Here is a 27,463-nt window from a genome sequence, read left to right on the forward strand (position 1 = left end):
CTATTTCCTTCTGCCTTGTTCAACAGGATGACATTTTGCTGTCCAGCCTTTTGCTGTGGCTTGCAGTGTGACAGGTGGAAGCCTTTCTTTTATCATGTGTTAGAGCTCCCTGTACTTCACACAAGTGGTGTTTTGAGACCACATGATGTTCAGTGCCTGACAGCTTTTCCTTGGGCTAGGCTTAAAACCTCCTTTCTAATCTTTGAGAGTAAACCCCTCAAAGTTTACCTAAATTGTTTCTTCCAAAACTATTCCTTTCATTTCAAGAGTGTCCCCAGCTTCCAGTGAATCTGGACCTTGCTTCTCTCCTGGTCTTCAGTTGCGTGTTGAGAATTTATCATGCACTTGCCAGGGATATTGGAAACATCCGAACAATGATGGGGATGATTGAAGATCCTGAGTTAGTGTATTTTTGTCTTTAATATTTGCTCTGACTAAACTGATGGGCACAATATCCTCATAATTGGAAATAGAAAAGGGCAGAGAAGGTGTGAGATTTGGTAGTTCCTTAAAATGGAAAATTTATTACTTGCATGGTTACTTGAACTACAATTGTCTGTCTCTTCATTTGGTAAGACCTACACATCCTGTCTGTCTTGGTAAACAGAAGGCTAATTGTGTGTCTGCTGACTTTATAATTAAGTGTTTTATCTTTAAATTTTATTTTCTTAGTAGTGGATCAAGTAGGCAAAGACAACCTGGAGAACAAATGTTTTGCCTAAAGCAGAACAAGGTACACTAAGACCGCCTACATCATATGTTAATTCTTTAAGCAGTACTGTTTTTCACCATAAAATGCTTATTGGACAGCAAGATAACATTATTATAGATTAAAATCTTAGTTGTATATATTGTCTCATCAAACAAGTAAGAAGTGTAATTTTCAGCTCTGATAGCCTTTCTTTTTCTTATCTGTTTTCTTGGTTTTTTTTTTTGTTTATTTGTTTGAGATGAAGATATTAGGTGGCTGACAAATTGTACACTTCTTAGATGTTTTAAGACAAAAAGCATTTTTTGGAATTACAAGCAACCCAAATGCCTACTAGTGCAGGAAATCACTAAATATGTTGAAGTTTTAGTTTATCTCAGCAAAGCAGTTAAAAATTCTTGCCTTAAAGGTATTAAAGCCTCAACGTTATTTGACTTTGAAAGCAACTCAAGGTAATAATGTCTACCCTTAGCTTTGGTTGTTCTCATTGCAGTTGTATCAGGAGAACGCAGCAGAGTAGGATATCCATTTCTTTAAGTTCCTCCACTTCTATTCAGTGTAGATTTTCAAGTGATTTGTAAGTGATCATCTCTGTAAAAGACAATTTAAATTGCCAAATTTTATATGGACTCTATTTTGTGGTCTTGTGAAGAAGAGCATAAAAGTCACGTACGCTTTCAGTGTTTAACCACTAGATGGTAGCTAACTACTGTCTACTACTACTAATTGCCCGTAATAGAAGAAACCTTGTTGTCAAAGCTGTGCAATGTAACACTAACAAAAAAATCATAGAATCATAAGAGTAGAATCATAGAATATACTGAGTTGGAAGGGACCCATCAGGGTCATCGAGTCCAGCTCCTGGCCCTGCACAGGACAACCCAAGAGTCACACCATGTGCCAAAAGTTTTGTCCAAACGCTTCTTGAACTCTGTCAGGCTTGGTGCCATGACCACTTTCCTGGGGAGCTTCTGTGTAATATCTAATAGCATGTTTAATTTTAAAAGAGAATGTTGTAAAGGTTTCAGAGAAAACTGTGGATGTTTGCTTTTACACTATATGCAATTATGTACAAACTGGATTTGACTGTAGTAGGTGGGGAAAATTGTATGGAGAAATCAGATAACATGGGGAAAATAGTTTTTATTCATGCAATTTTTATCAACATTAATGTTGTAAAGTGATTTTTAGACATTATTCACACTGGTATGAGTGGAAGCAGAAATATTTAGGGGCATTCTAAGCCAGAAATAGCTATAAAAATATCTTGGTTTTCTTGTTCCTAATATTGGATAATATTTTTTCTTGGAATTTTCAAGAGGACATCAGATAATATTCTGTCACTGAAGTGGAAATATTAAGGCTATTTTAAGAAGAAAAAACTTACCATTCCTTGCTGATGAAAAATTGCTCTATTAAGTAACCATAGTACAACTGAAAAATAAGTGACTGGATGTACTTGTTTAAAAAATATGAATAGAAAACTCAGTAATTTAGTAGTGTCTAGGTAAAAGGTATTTGAAAGTTGCTTGGCTGTTGTTGCTATATATTTAAACAGTCATCTGTGACAAGGAAACAAAGATGTCTGTTGACATGAGGATTACTTAAGAAGGCTAAACACAAATCAGATAAGCAGTCATAAAATTGACTTCTGCAAATAGTTATGTTGCCCTTGAGCATGATGAATTGTATCCAACCGTGTTTGTATGTAAACAGTATCACCTTAACAACACTGTGGTTGGTAGCAGTAACTTTCAGTGCCTAATCTATAGGCAGTAAAAACTGGTGGTTAGAGACCTCTCATTTCTAAAGTAGTGCAATTTAGTTTTCAAGCAATTTGAATGCACATTAGAGCTGAATTTTAAATACAGAGATAAGGTTATTAGTTGCTGGGTTTTTAGGTCCTTACTCTATTTTTCAGAGTTATCTTGGTGTTCCTATGGAAAAGGAATGAAACAAGTACAAACAAAAGGTTAGGGGAAGAGTGTAAAATAATGAATCTGGAAGCTTGTTCCCTGGTTTAGGGCTTGTTGCTGAAAAGCAGTACTTGATGCTTATACTGAATAGTGCAATGTTTAGAGCTGGAAGAAAGCAGCTTTGGAAACGGAGCATTGGCAGAGTGATAAAGGTAAGAAAAACTGAATTTTGAACTAGGTCTATACTAGTAACTATATAATTTGAATAAAGTTTTGACTTTAGTGGGGGGGAGGGTGTAGAAAAATGTCTGTTTTAAAAAAGCTGTAAGTGGATGATGTTAGTTGCACAATTTGTTTTGAAAGGCAGATTTGCACTGAGAGATGTTTATGCATTTGATTAGTGGTACTTGTATCTTGCCCAGATTGTTGCAATGGTCTGGTAATGGTATAATTTCACAAATGTTATATTAATACAATGAAGAGTTTGATGTTAGATCTGACAACAAAACAGAAGGGGGCTCTGCCACCAAGGAAAATAGAAGTGTCATTTCACTCTTCTCATATTTGTAAGATGGGAATAGAATTTTGAAGACAGTACTTAGTATTGAGAAACAACAATAAAATAAAAGTCATTAAGACCCTTAGACTAATTTAAAAAGCTGGTTATTTGAGCAATCTGTTCCTGAGCTAATGCAATGTGATAACAAATGTGCAGAGCTCTGATGTTTGAGATTTAAGAGTCGGCTAAGGGAACTGCCCCAACTTTTTAGGGTATGGATTTTTTTGGAAAGAGAAAATAAAAAAGTGTGTGTCTGTTGAAAAACTCAAGGTGCTTGGAAATATATAAGATGGTTTGCAATTTACTTTAGCAGGGAAATTCATGAGCAAGGCTTATATAACATAAAACGTCTTAGCAAGTTAAAGGAGAGACAGATGAATTCCATGCTGGTTAAATAAGTTTTGCATAAAACAATAAATTAACAGTAAAACATTCTTACTTTTTGACTCTTTCACTATTGAACGTCTCAGTAAACTATTGCTTATCCATAAGACTTTGATTTGAGAATGTCTAAATTCAACAGTGCACAGTATTCTGACAACAAAATGTGTCGTTTGGTGGATAAATAGTGTTGAGAACAAGTTTTATCTTGTGTAGTTATGACTTGCATACTAAGTAACATTCATGCTAACTCTATTCAGGGTGTCTGCAGACACATCAGCAACCACAGTCTGTAATGGAGAAACTGGCAATAGTCAATAGCTGGTTTCTGAGCCTGTTGTTTCAAAGAAAGGACCCCTGGAATCTCTGACTTGTGCTCTTTTAGTACCTGCTGCTTAAATATATATACTTATACTTTTTTAGCAGTTTGAAAACTTTTTAAAAAAATTTAATTCAATTCCCATTTGTTGCTTCAGATTGATGGCAAGATGGTTATGGTTTAGGCATATGTTAAGATGGATTTAGGAATCTCCCCTTTATCTTGCTTCAGGAGAAGATGTCTATTGAAATTAGTTTCCTGTGCTGAATTGTTGGTATTTAGATATTAGGAATTTTAAGGTTTTATGTAACATAAAACAAGCTACTTGTTATAACTGGACTAACCATCAAAGGACTTTTTAGTTAATTAGTTTAGCTTTGGACCTGCAATCTATTGTGCAACTGTGTCATATGACCTTTCCTACCTTCATAACCAAGAGTGGTAAAAGAAACCCAAAACTAAACTTGGCTGTGTTACTTGTGCTGTTCTTTAAGTGGAAAACTGAGGTAAAACTGTGCCATATAAAAGCTTGGACAATCCCTCCAGATATCTAAGTGAGATAGTGTTTATCTCTTGTAAATACTGCTCCTTTTGGATCCTCCTATATCATGAGACATTAGAAAGAGACTTTCATTATGACCTTGATCAGAATTGCTGCTGATACTTTTCAGGGTTTGCACCCATGTTACTGCATGTAGCAGCAATTTCTCTCTTACCTACATAAATGATAGCTTGTGTGTTTTAGCATCCTTCCATCTTCAAATCATACTATTTCAGCATGCTATGAAATTGTGAATTTCATGAAACTGCCTATTCTTGGGTAATTTTTTCCTATAGATGCTGTTTTGCTGTTTAGGCCTGTGTACTTCTGTATTGAATCCTGCAGGATGTAAAATATACAAAAACTCATAGGCCATGAGGACTCTGCTGGTTTGAAGTAAGATGTGAGTGTAGCTAAAGAGGGGAAGGGAAGAATGTGAGGTAGAAAGCTCAAGGTTTCCTTGTAATTCACTCTCTGAGATCTCTAATCCTAAGTAAAGAATATCTTAAAAATATATTCTTCAAGTAGGATGCAAATGGAAGCTCAGAAGCTAGACTGGAAGACAGTTTCCAGTCTAGCTTTTGAGTGTTTTTAAATATTTAAATTTTAAAACTTGTTATTGAAAGCACCGAAGTTAGGTTTCCTCTACTTTTCTGTGGACAACATGATCCTAAAAGTGAGGCCGAAGTTTCTTCTGATGACTGCAACAACTGACATGAGAGTTTGTGATTGAGCAACACTTCATTTGTGGAGGAAGAGAAGTTTGTAGAAATGGCAAATCATCAAAATATGGAAGCATGACAGGCAGGGTGTGTTCTTGAATTGCATTGTAGCAACTATGAGGAAAAAAATGCATGACACTTGCTTTAGTTGTAGAGAAATTCACCATATCAATGCAAATGCAAGTCCATGTCTTAATCTTCATAAAACTATAGCTTTAGCATTTAGTTAATACTTTCCTGTTTTCTTTAGGTATGGTTCATTAAATAATTTACGTTAGACTTTAGACGTTTTGTGACATTTTAATGAATACTCTTGTTACTGGACTTAGACGTCAAATATTGCCTAATGCTGCATAAACAGCTGTACACTGTAGCTAGTATAGTTGTTATACACATCAAGATACAGCAATTAAAGGATTAGAAGGCATTTAAAAAACTGGAAACAAACCTCAGGTCATGACTTCTTAGTTCGAGAAGAAGGTGCTCATGATTTCAGCCTACATAAGTGCAACTTGTAGAAGAAATGGAGGCTATGAGCATCTGTATAGGTCAAGTTGGTAACTAATAACCAGTGTAAGATGAATACCTTGTGTAGCAAAGTATCTGGAGTTCTATGTTGGAAACACAAGCAGAGTAAAAAAGTAGTCTATCTGTAGTTTAAGTAAAACAAAATGCTTTTTGCTGGATTAAATAGAAATTATTCAGTAGAGTATTGATTGTACTTTTTCTGTTAAGGGTGCTTTATCAGTTGTGTTCAAAGTACCAAAACAACAGTTTTGAGGATTCAAGTGTTATCATCTAGTTTGAATGAAGCTGATTCAGCAAAAAATGTTTGCTCTTTGCATGTCTGACTAGGAGAAAAATTTCTACTCGTATTTAAAAACATGCAGGAGAGGCCAATTCTGTGATGACACTTCACTTTTGGGAAACTGGAGACGATGTTAGGGGATGAGAGCGGTAAAATAGCATAAAGTACTTGTATGAATTAATCTGCTACTGTGTTCTTCAGACATATCTGTGTAAAGAAGAGGGTTTGTATGTTTGTCTTTTACATGAAAAAATATTTCTAATATATTCAGCATTTATGAAGGCATGCTAGTAATTGCAAGTTTACCAAATATTTGAAAATTTCTTCAGAAAGTAGGAAAGATATTTACATAAGGGTATAAAGTACATTATGCAGGTCCTATTGGCTCTGCAAAAGCTTGTGGATAAATCAGTTGTGCACACTTTGTAGAGCTACTAGTTTTTTCATAATCACTGGGGAAATAAGGATTGAATTTACCACCAATGAAACATAATGCTAAATTTCTTCTGAAAATGAAATGATATTAAATCTTGTAATCCACAAGCACAACAATACCAGTAACTATTCCAGAAGGCTATTTTGTCTATAATGTAATGAGGCGTATTACATATGGGAATTCAATTTAATTAGGAGAGTAGGTGTACTGCTTGAAGAATGGTATAATAGCTATAGTTAAGCACATTTGTAAACACTTGTGTATCTTGAGGCTCGTGGTTTGTTTTACTTCTCATTATATTAGAGAGATAATGTATAAAACCCTAGCTTCCTCCAGCAGCATCTGTCTTTATTAGGGAATGGTACAATACCTTCCACAAATAAAAAAGATCAGTCAGAATCCTGTCTTGATGATCATACGTGACTAGACTGAAAAGCTGAGACTAAGGATTTAGGGCGTTGAAGATAACTTGCAGAATAACTCAGCTGTATGTATAAAACACATTTTTTGTTCTACAAAACCTTTCAACAAATTAGTCTTTTGTACAACATTATTTATGATAGAAATGTTGTGATAAATCTGAAAATAGAACACCAGAAACTAACTGTAAAATCATAACAGGAGTTGCTTCTGAAATTTTAATTTGAGTGCCATAAAAACATAAATCACAAGCATGGAAGAATGTAATAGCCTTTACTTTTTAAAATAACTTTTAAAACTTTCTTTATTTTTGTCTTCAAAATAGATTGTGACTTTTTCATTGTCCACTTTGTGTTTTATAACAGCAAAAGCTCAAGGAAGAGAGGGAGGCTAAACGGGCTCGACTGGATGGCAGGCATGATTACTTACTAGATATCGTTGCCTCCTGTGTGAATCTGGATAAAGCAGAAGTAGAAGATGCTATTCTTGATGGTAACCAGGTAATCTGATGAGTTTGAAAGTGAAACTCATAGGGTACTTTAGAACTTATATTACCATTAAATACTTGGTGAGATAGTTGTCAGGCTTTGTGTCAGAGATTACTCAAGTCTTCTCACTGAAAAAATATTTTTCAGCATTTTGTAATTAAGTTGAACAAAAGCATCCTTACCTCCAGGATCTACTGTAAAAATATTGATTTTTAAATTGATTAAAGTTTCTACTTTCCAATGGTTATAGATAGTATGGTAAAAACTGTGACTCTATTTAATAGTGGAACCACAGTGTGAAGTCACCCAGCTGAATGTACAGCACGTATAGATTCAAGAGTCCTGTCCACATCAGGTTGCAAGTTGTTGTTTCCATAAGGCTGCCACCGGCATTTGTGATCGAGTTTGCGATCTAGTTTAGCAAATTGAAATAGGTGGAAACTACTTGATAAAATAGAATGGATTATGTGATCTGACTGACTACATGAGAGCTAATGGAGCGGGTAAACAGTTCCAAATTCATGTATTGAGGAAACAATGCATCAAAGTTGATGGTAAGCATTAAAATGGAGATACATTATGTGATTTTAAAAGATATAATTTTTTTTTTACGTAATTAGACAGCACGTAGATCTTATTTTACTTCCTGACACTAAAGAAAACATGGTTGTGGTTTTTTTTTTTTTTGTTCTTTTGTATTCTCTTTCCATCTCCATACCTTCAATTTATACATTCCCATATCAGTGCTAATATTGTTGAGAAAATGAAGAAAATCCACTAGAAGACTACCAAGACAGAGAGGGACATAAGGCATGGGGAGTATGAGATGAGGGAGAAGAAGAGATTGAGTGCAGTTCTTGAAGGTTAGTTATAAAGATGACAGAGCTGAACTATTCCCAGTGGTTGCAGATTATAAGAACAAAGACAAAGCCACAACTTGCAAAATGACCATTAAGAGACTCTTCTTCACCAGGTGTGTAATGCAGTATGGGAATATGTTACTTTATGTCAGTTGTGGAGTTTCAGTCCTTGAGGTTGTTGAGACTCAGCCTAGAGTCAGCTCTAGATAACCTGAGCTGTTGTTGATAATACAGGAGGCTGGCCTTGAGATCTCCCAGAGGTCCCTTGCAACATTTCCATGACTCCATGTGAATGAGCAAATAAGCTGTGCAGAACACTGTTGTACATGTTAGAAAGAAGAATTTGTTTCAACCCTTGTGCATTCTGTCTCTAAACGGGTTTCTTGGCAAACTTTAATGCCTGAGAATAGCTGTCAGATGAAGAAAATATTGGCTGCTGCTATACTTGGAAAGAGAAAAATGTTATAGTTGTTTTGACCTCATCTTGGAGGACTCAGCCAAGATTTTTTGGAATAACAGTTTGTCATCTTAGTGAAACTGAGGCCTGTTATTAATGGAAGAGGGATAATTGCAGCTTTCTTCCTGCTGCTGGTGATCTTTTAGCCTTTTTTACTGCACTAGGAAGCACAAATGGGATGAGCAAATATTTCTGAAGATGAACTTGAAGAAGCCTTTTCTGCTGAAGATAGCTATATAGTTAGGGACTACATGAAACGGTGACTCTTAGATCTAAAAAAATAATGGATTAGGCTAGACTTTCAAGTATGCTGATACCTGGATCAGCATACTAGAATAGAGCAATTAAGTTTCTTTCTCAGCCTGCCTGGCCTATATATGAGATCTGTGGAGTGCACTACTAATACGTGCTTCAATGATGCTTGATGGCAGTCTTGAATTCATGGAGAACAGTGAAATTGTCTGGAGGCTTAAAATACAAACAAATAAAGACTTCCTCTGTTGCTATGATATGAATCACAGAATCATTAACATTGGAAAAGACCTCCAAGATCAAGTCCAACCTTTGGCTGAACACTGCCTTGTTAAATGAACCATAGCACTAGTGCCACGTCCAGTTGTTATAGAATAATTGCAGCTGTGTGCTTTCTGCTTTGAGTTAGTTAGCTGAATGGCAGTAAGAACAGTGTGGTGAGGTACTTCAGTAAGGTGCCACTGTGCTTCAGTAAATGAAGAAGTGTCCTGTGCCCTCAGGTTGAGATAATGCACAGCATGTCCAGTAAGTGGTTTCAGTAAACTGAAACATGGCCTGGCTGTATTTAATTGTGTTCAGCATGAAAATATTGAAACATTTCAATTAAGTAGGTGTGTGCCGCTAAAGGAAAAGGCAACCCAATTATTTTTTGAGGAGTAGTAACTGGACCTGGTATAATTTTAGTGTTGAATAATGATAAAGTGATGAGCATTTGTCAGACCTTTATTAAAAATCTGAACAAGTTAAACTTTTTGTAGTGTGAATGCTATGCTTTATGTTCTCAATATGCTTTCAAACAGATAGAGCGCATTGACAGATTCCTGGCTGCTGGAGGTCTGCGTCATCTGATGTTCTGCTATCAAGATGTGGAAGTAATGGATACAGGTAAAGCAACTTAAGTTTTCCTGCAATATGTTATAGTTGTGCTGAGCAAATGTGCAAGGAAAAAGCAAGCAGTATAAATTGTATAAAGTAAAGTTTGGTCATACTGGGGAATCTATCTCTGTTCAGGAAATGAAGATTGATGAAATTATTGAAGATTAGTAGTGCACTTCTGCATATTGCTAGGATGAAGCAGCAAGGTGCTTCCTTGTGAGCTCAGCAAATCTTGTCTGGGGGGCTGGGAAAAGTTTTTTGATACTTAAGAGATGACTTTCACACAAGGTGAACAGTGATAGATGCTCTGCCCCCTCCCCTCCAATCATACCACCAGTTGGTCCTAGAAGCTATCCGTATTTCTTGGCACACAACCATCCATCCAGGTGATCCTGTCACGTGAGAAATGCCTGCATGAGGCCCTCATTGTGGGTAGAAGAGCTATTATCCCAGAAGTGTCTTCTGCGCATATCCCTTTCCCCAGTGCACCTGTGTTACCACGCTTCTGGGGGAAGCCTTCTTCTCACTTCCCTGGAGGCAGCTCAGGTCCCCTGTGACAAGGACATCCTCCCTTTGCCCATGGCTTCTGTCCCAGAGCCTCCAGTGCTGCTGCTGTTGGGACTAAGTCCTTTGCGACCTTTCAAAGCATGTGACTTGTGGGAGTTCACCCCACTTGGTTACCCTGGATGTACATGAAGAGCCTTGTAAGCATATCTGTGTATATTTGTATAAATGTGTTTATACATATGTAAGCATATACCAAGATGAATGTACAAATATGTATTTATACTTCATGTATTTTCAGTATATATGTATGTATATACCTAAAAGGGAAGAAAAGACTGTTTAATGTAATACAAGCAATTTTAATAAAAAAAGTTTAAATGCACATAAAAATAAAATTAAATGAAAATACAAACTCAGCAGCTAATTTAGAAATCTGAGCCAGTTTTAACATGCCTGAGCTGAAATGGCAAAAGTATGATGGAGAGAGTGTGAGACAAGGGTCAAAACATAGAAATCTAATGAGAATTGCCTTCGCCCACCTCAAACCAATCAGATACCCTACAGTATGATTATGGTAGCCTTTGGTCTTTGGGATGTGATGCTAAATGCGGGTAACATGGCAAGCGCTAGAAAAAATCACAAAAAACCCCCAAACAATTCTCAGCAATGTGTGCATTGGGTGAATAAGTGAAAGTCCCTAAAGGATCATACACACAAGAGGAAAAACAATGAAATGGTTGTGAAGGAGAAGACAGTGGGATGAAGTGAGTGGATTGGAAGCTGCCTTTGTCCTCAGCTACAAGTGTAGAGTTACTTGTAATACGAACACAGTGTACAACTTCTGCTGTATGTTTTTCCTTTGTAGGTGGAACAGAGTTTTCAAAATAATTGTTTGTGCTGATTGTTTAGGGCTGTGGTTCACAGGCTGGAAAAGCAAAAATTAAAGTTATGGTGATGCTTTCTAATCAGGAAAGCTAAGTGAATTTTTTGTGGCGTTACATGCATCTTGTTGTCAAGGGCAGTTATTACAGCCACCTCAAATACAAGCTGGTTTTCTGTCCCTGATGTGGATCAGCAAACACTTCTGCTAAGGCAGAGGGTGATCCCATGAAGGGTGCCTACAAGATGTTTTGTGTGGCCTCGTTCTCTTTATTTCCACAAGCATGCTATTTCTCCCCCCCCCGCCCATGTTAGACTTATGTTTACATGTTTTTAAGGAAAGACAGTTGATAATGGCTCCTTTAAGGTAAATTACATTACTGCATTTCCTGATTTTTCTCTACTTTTTCATTTTTAAGCAATAGGGCATTATCTGCAACTGCATGATAGAGCCATGTAAGAGGATCTTGAGCTTGGAGCCTTTGCTTAAAAGTAATAGAAAACAAGTAAATGAATAGAAATGAAAGGCTTTTGATGTGAGAATATCAGCACTAGATGAAATAGTTCTTACTGTGCTGTGAAGACTCCAAATGCTCTCTACTGTCTGTGGATAGTTTCATGAGGTGCCTCCAGGGGACTGGGACTCAGAGATGCGCAAATAACGACTGAACTGTTTGTGTAGAAACCTTTTCTTTGAATAAATAATCACTGGGCTAAGTATTTCTTTTTTTTTTTTTTTTTTGAATCTATAGAGCACTTTGGCCTTCCAGGAACAGGAATGAACTCCCATTTGACAAAGAAGAAGGAACTTAAAGTATTTGTGACGGAGGGAAAAGAAATTGCTTTAACTGGTGTGTGCATTTTCTTCATTAGATCTAGTCTTTCTAAACCCATAACAACTGAGAATATCTATCAGGTAAGAGTTGGTGACTGATGATCTCTGTACATAATCTTGTTTAAGATACATTTTCACCTTAGAGTATTTGCTCTCAGCATATAATTTGACAGCTGTTGACATGGAGGAATGACCAAAAGGACACAATTAGACTAAATGAAACACAGAACAATAAAGGAGTGGAATGGAAAAAAAGACATTATCTTGTGGCAGTAACTTGAAGTGTATCATTGATAAGAAGAAATAATGCTAAAGAAGAAAATTTAAGACACTCCAGAATGACAGAGTAATTAGTCAATACCTAAATAATAAGATGATAAATTTCAATAATTTCTGGCAAATCCATTAGAAAAACATATAAAAATTATTTTACTTTTCAGAGCATATATGTAAATTATAGATAAACAAGTATTTACTGGTGAAAGACTCCTTGTGTTTCTTTTACAGGAAGTAAATTTTAATATGATGAATATAGGTCGAGATGGCTTATTAAAAAGTGTCGAGCAGTTGATTTCAGAAATCTTCATTCCAGCCTTACAGACTACGGGTCGTGGCTGGGTTGAACTTGGTGAACCTCAACAAGTTTCCGATATTAAGCAGGACTTCCTTCATGCCCTTGAAGCATTTGTTAGTGTGCTATCAGGAACTCAGCAAAGTCTGTTGGAAAAGGTAGTATATTCATGTGGCAAATAGAAATTGAGCTAGCTGTAGAACGTCTTTGGCTCTGTAGCTTTTGAATTAACTGCTGTTGTAAATTACTTATTGAATTTTCTTTTTTTATTTAAACTGGAGAAAAAACAACACCTTTGTTTGTTGTCATCAGAAACTTGTTATACTCTGATCTGTGACATTAACACTTCTGCAGATGCTTCTGTTCTTGTTTGTTCTGTGGCCAGTTCTTTAGAGCTACTAACTTCTTGACTCTTCTTGACTGTGGTCACTCTTAAACAGAGAATGATTTATGTGTGACAAACTGCTGTTTTAACTGTTGATTCCTATTCAGCTTTTTTGAAGGAAAGGGCATGACAGCACAGCTTCCAGATGAGTGAATTCTCCAGATTCCAGAATGTAGTTCTGGCTCAAACCAGTTCAATTTAGCTTGAGCTGGGAAAAGGAAGTGAGATACAGCAAGTAGAGCAAGCAGTTACTTTTTGAAGTTCCTGGATTATTTGTCATGAACATTTCAGCATTTCAGGTTTTTTTTTAACTTGTGCTTTAGGTCAGTCTGAAGAAATGTGAAACATACAACCTGAGAACTCTAAGAGGACCTTCAGATTACCTGATGGTTGCTAACAGCATAGATGCTCTTGAAAAAATAGAAGTCTGCATGAATAGTTGGACCAAACAAATTGAACAGGTGATACACTGGACAAATGTGAAATATGACATCATCTGCATATTGGCAGATGAGTTTAATCCTATTGGTGTTATAGCTACCTTTCTACAAATTTGGATGTTATCCATCTCTTTATTTTAAAATACTGTTGATATGTTTCATGTGCTTTTGCTTCTCAATGAGAATATTATTGAGAGCTTTTCCATCTACTAGTAGAGAGAGCACACATGTCTTTGGAAGCTTAGTCCCCTGTCTTTGATAATCACCTGTGGTTGAAGTGAAAAACAGTGGTTCCCAGTGGATTTAATGAAGGAAAAAGGAACACAATAATTGAGTGAACACTATTCTCAGTGGTCACAATTGTACTTTGAAACATACTTTGTGGGTTATTTGCAGAAAATGTTGTCTGTAACAGTGTTCTTGTAACGGAAGGAACAGTATTTCCTATTCAACTTGGAAATAAAAGGCCAAGCAAAATTAAGTCTCTTGTGTGAGGCGGTGGCAGAGTTAGATAATTTATCAGGAGAAGTTAATATTGGTAGTTAAATATAGAATTAATCTGTGCTATCCATGCAGATTAAAATTTTTAACATCACTCACTAACATTACTGCATAATGAAAGGTTCTTGCAGAAAATGACCAAGTGAGAAAGGAAGCTGATGACCTTGGACCACGAGCAGAGCTTGATTACTGGAAAAAGAAATTGTCAAAATTCGACTACCTTGTGGAGCAGCTGAAGAGCCCAGATGTGAAGACAGTGCTTGGAGTACTCACTGCTGCTAAATCCAAACTACTGAAGGTTTTTATTTTACATTATGACAGATGCAGAGACTAAAAATGCTCTTTATACCCTAGTTCATTTGGTGATGTATGTAACAATGCTGGTGGGGAAAACATTGAAGCATCTTTGGCTTTTGTTTTCTTTGTCCTTCTCTGTTCTTCAACTTGAGTAGATAAAGTTTAATCTAGTTTAATTTGTGGGAGAAGAATGGGATTCCTCTTTGTCTAGAGGCTGATAATGTACTGCATCCCCATGGCTCAACAGAAATAATGAAAGAAAACTACCCCCTCTATTTTTTTAAACATTTTTTTCATGTTGTTACAGTGCTTGTGGGATCATGGCCCTGAAATTAACTCAGTTGGTTAGAGTGTGGTGCTAATAACACCAAGGTTGTGGGTTCAATCCCTGTATGGGCCATTCACTTAAGAATTGGACTCGATGATCCTTGTGGGTCCCTTCCAACTCAGAATATTCTGTGAAATTTCTGTGAAATAACTTCTTACATTGACATAACAAAGTTAAAGACCCATCACAAACAGAAAAATAAATAAACCAAAAAACCTTGGCTCATCAAAATGAGATTTGAAACAAATACATAGTGACATATTCATCATTCATATATTTTACAGCAGTTTGACTGGACACTACTACTGACAACTTCTTGAGCTGAGTGGCCTAAACTAACTGTATGTTCAAAGCCAAGTTACTAATGCAAAATAAGGACCTGTTCCTTATCTTGGGTGAACAGGTATAACTCTGAAGTAACAGATCTGTGCTTTCAAACATGTTTAAAAGCTAATGACACAACACAATGATCTCAAAACATTTTTTTCTGAAATCTATTTTTTTTTTTTCAACTTTCTATTCTCAGAAGTGGCGAGCATTGGATATTCGCATCACAGATGCAGCAAATGAAGCTAAAGATAATGTGAAGTATCTATATTCTCTGGAAAAATATTATGACCCGTTATACAATAGTGATCCTGTAAGCAGAACTTTAAATTCTTAACATAAATGTCTTGAGAGAACCAACATAAATGTGTGCTATAAAATTGACTTGGAAATGACACAGAAAATTTTTGATATGCGTCTCCAGTTTCAGATTTTGTGCAGTTAAGGTGAAAGTAGCCTAATGAGAATTTCTGGCTACAAAATAAAGTAATTGTTACTTATACCATAGTATCTGTAAAGCTTTTGATCTGATGACAAAGCTGGATTCTGTGGTATGGGAGAAAATGAAATCTTTACTCTAAAGAAATAAACAAACCTACAAAAACCCTGGTTTACTTTGTACTCCCAATGTGGGTTTTTGCTAAGGAGGAAGTGGTGCCTGCTTCAGAGATGTTTAGTTTTGAGATGGTGTGGCACTTGGGGTGAAAGCCACATAGGATTGTAAACCCTTTCATTTATTGATATTTACTTGTAAAATTTTGAGAACCAGTTTGTCAATAGAGTAAATAGAGCACTGTCATTGATTTGGAAATTCAGACACGATAAAGAGATGTCTGTAAAACCTTTGGCCCATTCATGGGCTGGAGACAGGACTGCTAGGCTTTTGAAATGGTGCTTTTCTTCAAAATATTTAGTAAAAGGCATTTCTCTTGTACGCAAGACTTACTGAAAACCACAAAGGGTATGGAGAATTAAAATGTGTTTGGTGGGTTAACCTTGTCTATGCACCATGGACTTTCTCAATCTTCTTCATTAGTATGGGATAAGAGTATGGTATGAAAAAGCTCATGGATTTTTCAAAGACAGAGGCATCACTTACCTATTATAATCATGGGCAAAACAGACTCGACTTGGGAAAAAGTGTCTTTATTGATAGTGAAAATACATTTGGGAAGTGACAAACAAAGTCAGAAATTAAAACCACATTTCCACACCCCTAGGAATCTTCCTTTAACTCTCTCTCTCTCTTCTTTCTCCCTCCAAGTGGTGCAGGGGAAGTCAGGGCTGTGGTCAGTCTGTAACAGCTTCTTTTTGCTGCTTGTATTCCTCTAAAAGTCTTCCTTGCTGTGGTGTGGGTCCTTCCCCCAGGCTGCAGGGAAACACCCGTCCCACAGGAGTCTGTTCCGGGCTGCAGGGCCATCCCTGCCGGGGTCTCTCCTCCCCTCCTGCCCTCTGCCCTTGGGGCTTGCAGGGCTGTTTCTCATCTGATTCCCCTCCCTCAGCCCTGGCTGCTGGGCAGCGTTTTGCCCTCCCTTGCCCAGGCTTTTCCTGGGGCTCTCCTCCGCCCGCCCGGGGCTGAGGGGCTCAGCCGTGCCCTGCGCTGGGGCTGCTGGAGCAGCTGGAACCAGGGTTGTCTGCCTCCGTACAGGGGCTGCCCAAGCTGCCAGCCCTGGGGCTCCTACACCCGAAAGAGTTGACTACAAGATCACCTCCTCCCAGGCGCATCACCTATTGTATATCATTTTATATTATCTAAGCACCAGTGCTATAGGGAAGTTGTTCTTCATAGTTCCTTTATTCAGATAAGCATCATGAGGCTTATTGCGATTTCTGGACTCTCTTTACATGCCAGCTTACATCAAGTTTAGCAACTGAGCATACAAACATACTTTTTTTGTGAAAAAAGGGGTTCTTTTGAAGAGGCCTTTGCCTCCATGAAATATCACTCACATCACTCACTGATCAGAATTCTTCCAGCCAAGACTCAGAATTAAACTGTAGAGCTTGGGGAGTGAAGTAGGATAGGCAGCTCTGCAGGAGAGGCCTACGGAGACAGAGGCAGAACCATTCTGAAGGCCATGTTTAGAACACTCCTGCATTTGCTAATTAGGTGTTGAGCTAATGTGTGGTAACAGAGGTACTGTGCAGAATTCAGACTGTGTGTTTCTTTCCAGGTGTCCATGGTGGATGCTATTCCAGGACTCATAAATACAATTAAAATGATTCAGAGTATCTCTCAGTATTACAACACATCTGAAAAGATCTCCTCACTGTTTGTGAAGGTAGGTGCTGAGCCTGAAAGGAAATCTTCATGGATTGTTTTCTGTGTTGTTCCTTGAGTGAGAAAACATAAAGGGACCAAGCAACTGGAGAGGCAACACATCAGTCAATTTAATGCTGCTTTTTGAATGTATAGAGACTTGGAAACAGTGATAAACTACTTCAAATTTAGGACTTATTCTACTGCCTGTAATTTGGAACTGTAAGAACTTTTTCAGACTTAAATCTCACCCCTCATGTGAATAGATGGAGTAACTTTTTGTTACGAGTTTTACCTGTTATGAACTGGGTTTTTTTGTGGACCCAGTTATATTAAATTCACATTGCCCTTAAACCTCTATATGTTTGCATAAAGAAGGAAATGGAGTTGGAAGGACAACCTATTCTTTAAAGTCTATAGTCTTATGGGCCCTTGATTTTACCTTTGCTTTCAGAAGAGGCAAAGTCTTAAGACTTTGTAACCCCCAGTGCCATTTCAAGTTTAGTACAAAGTGTTTAGGTTTAGGATAAGCATAGATAATCAACATTTTGATGGTGTCACATTCTGGAGGCTAGGTGTTGCAAGGAGGATCGTCAGTTAATGAGGCTGGTATTTCGTACTGCTTTTTTTCAGCCTTTAGGCTGGTGGAGTCAGATGAGTGTGGTGAGACTGAGAGAATGGCAAGATCTGCTTTGTCTTGAAATGTTTTTTTTTTTCACAAAGTTAAAACTGCTTTTAGGTGACCAATCAGATGATCACAGCTTGTAAATCTTACATTGCAAACAATGATACAGCCACTATCTGGAATCAACCTCAGGAGAGAGTTATGGAAAAGCTACAAGCAGCTATCAGACTTAAACAGGTAGGTGGGAAGAGCATATGGAAAACAGAATATAAGGGGATATTTAGGAGGACCTGAATAGGAAAACTTTTTTTTATATGAGGAAGCAATATATTAGTGAAGGAACATGAAGCAACTGAAAAATATCCTTTGGAACTGGAATGTTTATATTAGAGCTAACAGGGAATTTAGTCTGGTGTCTGTTGATGTTCTGGAAGCAGAATGTTGATGTTCAGTCTAGCTTAACTATGCTTTTTATAAGAGCATTGTTTGGATTTTCATGCCTGTATTTCTCTAGAAAGTTTTTTCTCACAGTTGTGGAGGAATATGCAACAGAAATGAAACCAGAGGGAGTTATTGAACTGGATGTGTTCCAAAGACATGTGGACAAGTATGCATTTAGAAAGGGCAATTTACTGAACTGAGAAGAATTCAACTGTTCAGTTTGTGTGGACTTGTTAGGAAGATAGCCTTTATTTTTTTTTTTTTAATACACTTCTGTGACCATTTTTGAATTTTATTTTTATTTCTTCCCTTTAAAGCACAGTATATTATAGGATAATTCAGCTTGGAAGGGTCCTCAGCAGATATCTAGTTAAACCTTTGGCCCAAAGCAAAAGCAGGGGTAGCTATGAGATCAAACATGGTTGCCCAGTCCCTTATCCAGTGCTGTGTTGAAGTTCTTCAAGGAGGGAGAGACTGCTCAGCCTTTCTTGGCAATGTTGCACTGTTTGACTGTCCTTAGGGTGAAAGATTCTCTCCTCACATCCCGTCAGAACATCATCTGTTTTAGTTTGTGTCCTTTCCCTCTTCGCTTCTGCCCATGCGTTACTGTGAAGAAGAGCCTGCCTCTGTCTTTTTGATAACCTCCCTTTACATATCGGGAGCTTCATATTAGGCTTTCTCCATTATTATTTTTTGATTCCTTAAGATATGTTGGAAGATTAGAACTTTATCCCAACAACTTCTGAAGCAACAAATCTTGCATACTTCTAGCACACTTCAGTGTAAACTTTTATGACATCTTACCATCAGCAATGAGTACTAAATTTATATATTTCTATAAATATATATCAAATTATTCAGATGCTGCATTAAAATATGTTGAAAGATTAATTTTTTTATTTGAGTCTCATCAGTTCCAGAAGCTTGCAGAAAATGAATAGGTTAAAACATAAAATTTTAATCAGTAACAACTTCGGAAAGTGTGAACCCTTTGTACTGATATCCCCAAGTGCGGTTTTTCGTACATAAATGTGATAAAAATAATGAACTATATATTATAAAGAAAACTACTATTGAAAGAAACCATTTCAAGCAAATCTGTTGACTATTTGACTTTGGGAAGAATATAATTTTAACGTGTTTGGAGTAAGGTTTGTGCTCAGTTAAGAAAGCAGAATGAAAACTGGAAGCTGCTATGGAGCAGCGTTCTAACGTTAGAAGGGCTTTTGTTCTTGACTTTTGAATAATGATTACTCAGTAAACAATCAGCACACAATCATTTTCAGTCTCTGAAAACTGAAATTTGTGTTGTCATCTTGGTTATCCAGTAAACACATCAAGACCTGCTATAAAATAGAGTGAACAGAATTTCATGCCAGCTAAGGAAGTGTAAAAAATACATATTTGTGTAGTTCATTCATTTGATGAAATGTGTTGCTGGGTTAGTTTTCAGAGACAAATTCTGTTACCATCTTTATAGTGTTCATGATTGTTTGTTGATGAAACTTCTACTTGCTATTAAGTTAGGATAATACCTGTCTGTGTAAATTTTGTTCTAGCTAAAGACAATGCCTTTTGTTATATGCTTGACATTTTTCTTTTAAATTCTTTATTTTAAGGAGTATCAAAATTGCTTTCGCAAGATAAAAGAAAATTTGGAACAAAATCCAGCTGAAAGACAATTTGATTTTAGTGAGATATATATATTTGGAAAATTTGAAACCTTTCATCGTCGTCTGATAAAGATAATAGATATTTTCAATACTATGAAAACCTACTCAGTTCTACAGGAATCTAAGATAGAGGGATTGGAAGGAATGATCACAAAATATGAGGTACACAGTAAATTTTGGATGTCGTGTCAGTCTAACGAACCTTAAAAAATAAATAATTATGAAAATGAAAAATGGTTATCAAGAGAAAAATTAACTCTGAAATTGTGCTTAAATTACTGGGTAATAGCAATTTTAATGTGATTGCTGGGGAAGTGAACAGACAAGGTGAAAAAGGTCCAACTCAACAGGTATGCTAAAATCAAAGTTGACTGAAAAAAGCAGTAAGATGGGGGGACTTTGTAACAAGAGTAATTGGAGTCATGGTTTCATGCTATGATCAGGAGAAATACTGAGAAGTCCAACATTTCGAATGTTAGGCTAGCTGGGACCAGAATTGCAGACTGTCTTCATTTCTTGCCCATTATTCTAGGAGTAGCTGATCAGTGTCTGCCACTGAGGCTAGCTCCATTGCCATGCTGGTTGATGCTGCAAATTTTCCTTGCAGCTTGGGGTTAAAGCAGCCACATTTCTGTGCTGCATAAATACAAACAAATAGAACTTTGATTTCTTGAAAGAAGTAATGAAAAGAGAACTAAAACAAATAACATCCCCCCCCAAAAAAAAACAACCAAAAACTTGGACTCTTAGATTTAATTTGTTTCACTAGAGAAATAGTGAGCTCAATTCCAGCAAAAGAGATTATTAAGTTTACTTAAAACCTGTATTCTAGGTCTAGATCTAGAGTACAATCATCAACTTTGTGTTTTATGAGGGAAGAATGATTTAATTCACAAATGGCTATTTTTAGTGTGTGGGAGAAAGAGAAAGGACTTAGCTGATTTGCACTGGAAAGCTCTTCAAGTTTAGGCTTTTTTCTTTTGTAACAGTAAAATCCCTTTTCTTGTTAGCATTACTATGAAGTTTTCTTTTCTGATCCTTTTTTTTTTTATAGAAGCGAGACTTGAACAACAAGGAGCTCTTCTAAGAATATAGATGTGCTAAATCATGTTCTTTTCTTCCTTCTTTCCGACATGACTTTCTTTTCTAACAAGTAGAGTCTCCCCTGCTTTTACTGAGCGTGAGTTAGCTTACTTTACTGCATATCTTTATCAGTGCAGCATCATAATTGTGGCACCTTTAAATATTAGAATAAATCAGAAGTATTCAATGTGTGGACGTTGTGGATTGCTTTTAGAGATCACATGTGATGCAGTGGCAGTACAGGCAAATGTGGCATTCTAGTTTGCTTTACCCCATCCTTTGCCTTTTTGTTATGGCCATGAGTCAATCACTTTGCTTTAGTTAAATACCTACACGGTAAAATCTGAGCATTCCATGGCCCTTCCTAATTCGATTTACTCCCTCTTGTACTTCTCAGGTTTGGATTCATTGAATACATCCTTCACAGTAGCCAGTTTTCTGCTTTGTTCTCTTCTTTAGTCTTCTGAGAGTTGACCAGGGCACAGCTGAAAGCATAACTTGGTCCAAGAGTTTTCCATGTGGGCAGGACAGGTGTGGGCTGGTCTGAATTTTACTTCCAAGAGCTGCTCTCTAAAGCTGTGCCGCCAGGCTTCTCAACAACTCAGGTTGCTGAGAATTTCCAGATCATGCAATGAAGGTACTATTTTGATAGGCTGGAGCACAGGAATCTCATTTATTTGAGGCATTTGTATTTGAAAAGCTGCCTGTGACCATTAGCCCAGATTGTGCTGCAGTCTGCAAACTCTATACAGATACACCTCATTATCCATGGCAGCACCCAAACCTGAAGTAAGAACTTTGTGTGAAACCCAGCTACTCTGAAGTCAGTTTCTTTTGGGGAGGAGGATAAAGGGAAATTATATATGCTTAGGTAAAAAATGTTACATAGAATGTTCTGGATAGTATGTATAAAGGGCAGAAAAGCGATTGTACTTTTTTTTTTAACAGTGACAAAATTGAGGTACTAAGGTATTTGACACAGACCATAGCTATAGTTATGTGACTTGAAAATTTTTAGGAAGTTCTTTTGCAGTTCTTATCCGTATCTAGGATTTGTTAGAGGAAAATATGGAATTTTTATTTACAGCAATGCAATAAAACTTAAGTTCAGTTGACTTATGATAAAATGGTGAAAGTCTGCTTTGGTGAGAATATGCTGAGCTTTGTGGTTGTACTATGGTGAACTACTAGGATGTTGAACAGTAGTTAATCATTAGAAATCCTTTGACTGTGTGTACAGCTCAAGGGAGATGCTGATTAAGAGGTACTTTCATTTGAGTGGACAGCAGCTGTGTAAGAGAAGCCAGGAATACTAAGTCCTAGGCTGGTGATGTGCTGCATCTTATTGTGACTTTTTAATAGTCTATCTATGAAATCAGTTGTTTTAATGACATGGAAATTAATAATGTGAAAATATTTTTCTGTGTTGAACTTTGTTAACTTTTAAATAGAAATCAACATCTGCATGAGAGAATGTTTAATAGGTAACAAATGTCTTTGATGAAAAGTTAGAGTCTGAGTTTTCTGTCATTTCTAATTGACTTCAAACAGAAGTAAATAATACAATGAAATTCATATAACCATTACACCAACTTGTTTCCTGCAAATATATCATTCAAGTGGTTTGCTTATATTGTTCAGCAAATACTGACAGCTAATAGCAAAGGTAAAATATGAGCATGCACATCCAGATGTGCTAAATATTTTGGTGTGTTAAGTCTCTTTGATAAGAAAAATTTTTATGATAATTTTCTTTTTCTGTGAAACTGTTTAGAGCATTGTTGACAACATGAAGAATAAGCATTACAATTTTTTGGATCAACGGAAGACTGATTTTGACCAAGACTATGAAGAGTTTTGCAGAGAGATAAATGATCTTCACGTAGGTTTTATGATTCAAATACAAATTTAATTTACTGATGAATCCTTATGAAAACCAAAATATCTTTGTGTGAGTTACCACCCAACAAATTATGCAAATCTCAAAGTTTATATTTTGGAATTGAAAAATTATTCTAATGTATCTCCTCTTTAAAGCTTCCTTTTATTATCTTTCAGACTAGTTTCATGGAATAGGCCATTGAGGGCCTCCAACAAAAGGATTTTTCATTAGTGTACGCTAGCAAGAGTAACATGAAAATGGGTGATTTCACTGAGTGAATGGGAGCATATTACAAATAAGTCAGATAATTAACTTTCCCATAATTCTGAAATCACAAGCTGGTGGAAGGAAAAGGTATCTGTAGAAAAAAAAAAAAATTAAATGTGTGTCTTGCTTTGGCTGCCAGAGAGGTAAGCAAGCATTCTTTTGAGGCCTCTCAGCATGGTGAAACATTGGGTACAAAAGCTTTTATTGGTTGCACAGCTACAGAGGGAGCAAGGAAAGAAAATGCCTCAAAAACTGACTGTGTTTTGTCTAATTATTGTGGGAAGAAAGAAAGGGAAAATTAATACTTATTGAGAATATTTTCACATAAAAAAATAGCTTCTAATATATTGCATAATAAATCCTGTCAAATAATACCTGGCATATTTGATGTGTGTGCCTTATGGACTTCTCTGATGTAGAATTATTTGCTCTTCTTCAGGATCAATTAAGGATTTTCATGGACATCACCTTGGAAAATATTTTGAACACTCAAAGGGCACTGAGTACGTTGCAGAAATTTGAAAGGTACTATGTCCTGTCTAGATTGCTAAAACTCTGCCAGGCAATGAAAATGAGACATTGAGGATGGTGGAAAGTGAGGGGAGCAGAGCAGGAGGCATCTCCTTAAATATGAACAAAACCAACTCAACCTCTTCTCACTCAACTCTTCAGCTCTGTTGAGGGTTGCCTTTTCCGTGGTTTGAATAAATAACAGCCATATTTTTTTGTATCAGAAAATTAGAACTGTAAGTGGACTTTGAAGTTCATCTTTCAAAATTAGCATCAGTATAGGAATACTTTGTGTCTGTTAGCATATTTGCCTTAGCTTTGTGCTTGAACAATGACATTAATTTGTTACCACAGTGCTGCTAGGAGAGAGGAAAATGCTTCTGTTAGGAAACAGTGAAATTTGTCTTGATAAATTAACATTGTTGAAAAGCAGCCTTGCTCTTTATTCTGTCAGTTCTTTTATTATAATGTGTTTAATGGAATAGATTGCTAGTGGTGAATTGGTTAGAGTTTGCTGCACATAATTTCAGCCCAGTGTTTGAAAACAGTGACAAAACAGAAAATGTGTAGGCTTACTTGGAAAACTTTTATCATCTGGTGTAAATCTTGGTTGTTTGGAATCAGGTTGTGCCAGCATTTGTTCAAACTGAAAACTGCTGCTAAAGTGGTTATAGAGTTATAAAGTAGTTATAAAGTAGCATGCAAGGGAATCTGGAACAACTGTATTTTCCAACCATGCGTTAGAAGATTTCAGAAGGGTTGAAAGAATTTTTTTCATAATAATTATTTTTTTAAGCAGATTACAAATTCCAAATCTTGGCATCGATGAAAAGTATCAGAAAATATTTCAAAACTATGGCCATGACATCGAAACAGTCTGTAAGATCTACAGCAGGCACAAGCAGGACCCTCCACTGGCCCGTAATCTGCCTCCAATAGCTGGTAAGATCTTGTGGGCACGCCATCTATTCCATAGGATCCAAGAGCCCATGGAGACTTTCCAAAGGCACCCAGCAGTTCTGCAAACACCAGATGGCAAGCTCATAATCCGCAACTACAACAAAGTAGCAAAAGTTCTTATGAAATTTGAGGTGATTTACCACAGGGAATGGCTTCAGCAGGTAAGAGAGTTGATTTTGATTAGGATATTAAAAAAAACCAAAACAAACCCAAACCCCAAAAGGTGGTGGATTTTTTTGTTGGTAGAGTAATAACATCCTACTTTACAGGCCAGTTTGGATTCCCATCATTTCAGACCTTAGTGAAATGCTGGGTTACAGCAGTGTGAAGGAATGTCTGGTTAATAGCAGTAGTCAGGTGTGCTAAACTTTAGCCTTAGGATGACTCTTAAGTGACAGATGGAATAAGAAAAGGCACTTTGTAAGAAAGTGTTCCTATTAAGAAATAGGGCCTGTAGCACTTGTAGCCAAATTTGGGAACAACTGAAAGACCTTCATTATAACTAAGAAGTTAGAAAGTAAAATATTTATTATGGAAATGTATAATGAACATTCAGTGGTAGGCTCAGCTGCCTCTCCATCTCTGCCATGTTCTTCTGACTCTGATACAAGATCATTGTGTGTGGGGGGAAGAGTTTTCTGACACATACTGTGCCTTGATGGAGCTGTCAAGCACATTTGCCTTTCATCTTTTGCAAAATGACTGTAACATCCAAGGCACCTGAACTGGTGCCTTTCTTTATGAGATAAGAGTAATCAGTGATTCAATCGTTATCTGTGCTAAAAGTAACTGTCTGGTTTTTCCAATAGCAGAATCAAATCATGCTTGGCAGCCATATAATTTTGCTAAGCCTGTTGCAACACTATACTCATTAGGTGGGAAAAAAGGTGGGATCACAATTTCAAATTTTGAAACGTACACATGCGGAAATATATGAAAAGTATATCCACTTTAACATCAATTCACTTGTCTACCAGTTACGGCAGGAAAATGTGACTATTGATCAGTAGTCTTGTCTCTCGAGGAAACGAGAGTGCAGACGGGTGTGGACATGAGTGTCACAGAACACAAGGTGGAGCTCCTGCTCTACTCCCGAACAAAAGCAAAACGAGAGGGGGAGAAGTGTCCTGTAGGGAACACAAACGGAACAGAAATAGGGCGGTAGCTCCTCCTACTTTTTACTCTTCCGTACAGTGTACATAGTTAAGCGAAGTGGCACTTTCTGATATTTCCAAACATTTTTCCCTCCTTTTGTCTGTTTGTTACTGGATTACCTTGTTTATCCAGGTTTTTGTTGTTGTTATTGTTTTTTAAATAGCATAAGATTTAAGGCCATTATTTTTGTGCTATAGCAAATGCTGTTCAACTTGGACGTATTAAAATAATACAATACCTAGAAGTGTGAAAGTTACTATAATTCTTCAACAGTGTAAGATTCATACCTTCAATGTACCCTTTATTTCCATTACCAATTTCTGTTACCTTAATGATGTAAATTACCTGAGGAAAAAATACATAAACAGGAGAGGAAGAGCTGGTAGTGGGAATAATGGGTCTGAAGTCCAAAAAAGAGTGCAGTAAGATTTTCTATTGAACTTTGCAGAAAAAATTGAGCTTCTATCTAAGGGAGTTGTGCTTTTTTTTCTGAGACTAGTGGGTAGAGCATGAAAACTTCACTGACAAAACATGGTTACATGATTTCTTGAAAAATGCTGTGTAAAATGTCTTGATAATACATAATACTGCTGAAATAAGCAGTATAGTCATCTATAGTTTAGACATTGAAAGGCAGTGCGAATTTTCTGTGTTCCATAAAAAAAAGAAAGTACACTGAAAGATATCAATGGGTTTTGAAACTATTGCCTAAAACCAAGCTCCATTTCAATGTAATGTGATACATGAAATTTGAGGAGTGAATAAAGAACAATAAAATTACGTTGCCAAAAGGACAGTAGGAAGATAGGAATAGCAGCAGAGTTTTTAGGGTAGGAAAGATTTCCCTGCCTAAAGCAGGACTTCTTCCTGCTATCAGCTATATTTTTCATGTGTCATGGTCTTATGAATGCTCTCCCTTCTCACATAGAGAACAAATGGTATTCTAACATTTAAATCAGGTAGTTAAACCAATTGCATGATTAGGCTTTCCTTTTAAGGATTAAAAAATCACAAAATATAATAAACATTAATTTTTATCTTTTAAAAGATTTGCTTAGAGGTTGGATATAATTAGGAGTACCATTAAAATTGGAGTGTGGTTTATCTGTTAGGTATTGGAAAACAAACAAAAGGAGAAATGGGGATAAGTTTATTCAAAAGATATATGAAGAAGTTATCCAAGAACACTTCCGTTCATTTAGAAGGTTGAGTGCAGCCTCATTGTAGAATGTGTAATAAGTTCTAAGGAGATGAGAGTTCAGATTTAAGATAGTTGAAGAAAGAAAGTCTGTAGCTCTGATTTGGTTTTGGACTGTGGAATGCAGCTTATGATATCCAAGAACAAATGAAAAAATATCTGTCAGATAAAGATCAGTTATGTTGTTAAGCATTTGGGTACATATAGATTGTGTTAATAAGTTTTTGTTGTGGATTCATACCATATCAATCCGTATTGTCAGCAATACTGGATTTTATTATCTACCAAAGTGATATTTATGTCCAGACCAAAGTATTTTATTGTAGTGACTTGTCTGATCACGAATGATGACTTTGTTTCCTGCAGATTGAATTAATTAAAAGAGGACTTCAGGCAACTCTCTTGGTAAAAGCTCCAGAAACAGGAGAATTATTTGTGAATTTTGACCCTCAAATATTAACTTTAATCAGAGAAACAGATTGCATGGCTCACATGTGCCTTGAAATACCACCATTTGCAAGTATTATTCAACATCAGAGAGACTGGTATAAGAAGATTGTCAACAATTTGCACGTGGGTTTATTTTAGTTATTTT

The 27,463-nt window shown here is 36.6% G+C and overlaps 1 protein-coding gene across 1 annotated transcript in view; it reads left to right on the forward strand.

Moving 5' to 3' along the window:
* The first annotated feature begins 2,583 nt into the window (after window positions 1-2,583).
* DNAH5 (dynein axonemal heavy chain 5) overlaps window positions 2,584-27,463 on the forward strand; it is a 113,426-nt gene continuing 88,546 nt past the window's right edge. The window contains exons 1-15 of the mRNA XM_027738976.2: window positions 2,584-2,837; window positions 7,177-7,311; window positions 9,669-9,753; window positions 11,883-12,046; window positions 12,473-12,694; window positions 13,245-13,382; window positions 13,984-14,160; window positions 15,014-15,127; window positions 16,989-17,096; window positions 17,814-17,936; window positions 19,760-19,975; window positions 22,671-22,778; window positions 23,485-23,570; window positions 24,355-24,676; window positions 27,235-27,441. Coding sequence (XP_027594777.2) covers window positions 2,760-2,837; window positions 7,177-7,311; window positions 9,669-9,753; window positions 11,883-12,046; window positions 12,473-12,694; window positions 13,245-13,382; window positions 13,984-14,160; window positions 15,014-15,127; window positions 16,989-17,096; window positions 17,814-17,936; window positions 19,760-19,975; window positions 22,671-22,778; window positions 23,485-23,570; window positions 24,355-24,676; window positions 27,235-27,441 — 2,283 coding nt within the window. The 5' untranslated portion in view covers window positions 2,584-2,759. The remainder of the gene's footprint in view (window positions 2,838-7,176; window positions 7,312-9,668; window positions 9,754-11,882; window positions 12,047-12,472; window positions 12,695-13,244; window positions 13,383-13,983; window positions 14,161-15,013; window positions 15,128-16,988; window positions 17,097-17,813; window positions 17,937-19,759; window positions 19,976-22,670; window positions 22,779-23,484; window positions 23,571-24,354; window positions 24,677-27,234; window positions 27,442-27,463) is intronic.

The sequence above is a fragment of the Pipra filicauda genome, unplaced genomic scaffold (assembly GCF_003945595.2).
Source record: "Pipra filicauda isolate LSUMZ 115617 unplaced genomic scaffold, ASM394559v2 scaffold39_size4671491_pilon, whole genome shotgun sequence".
NCBI lineage: Eukaryota > Metazoa > Chordata > Aves > Passeriformes > Pipridae > Pipra > Pipra filicauda.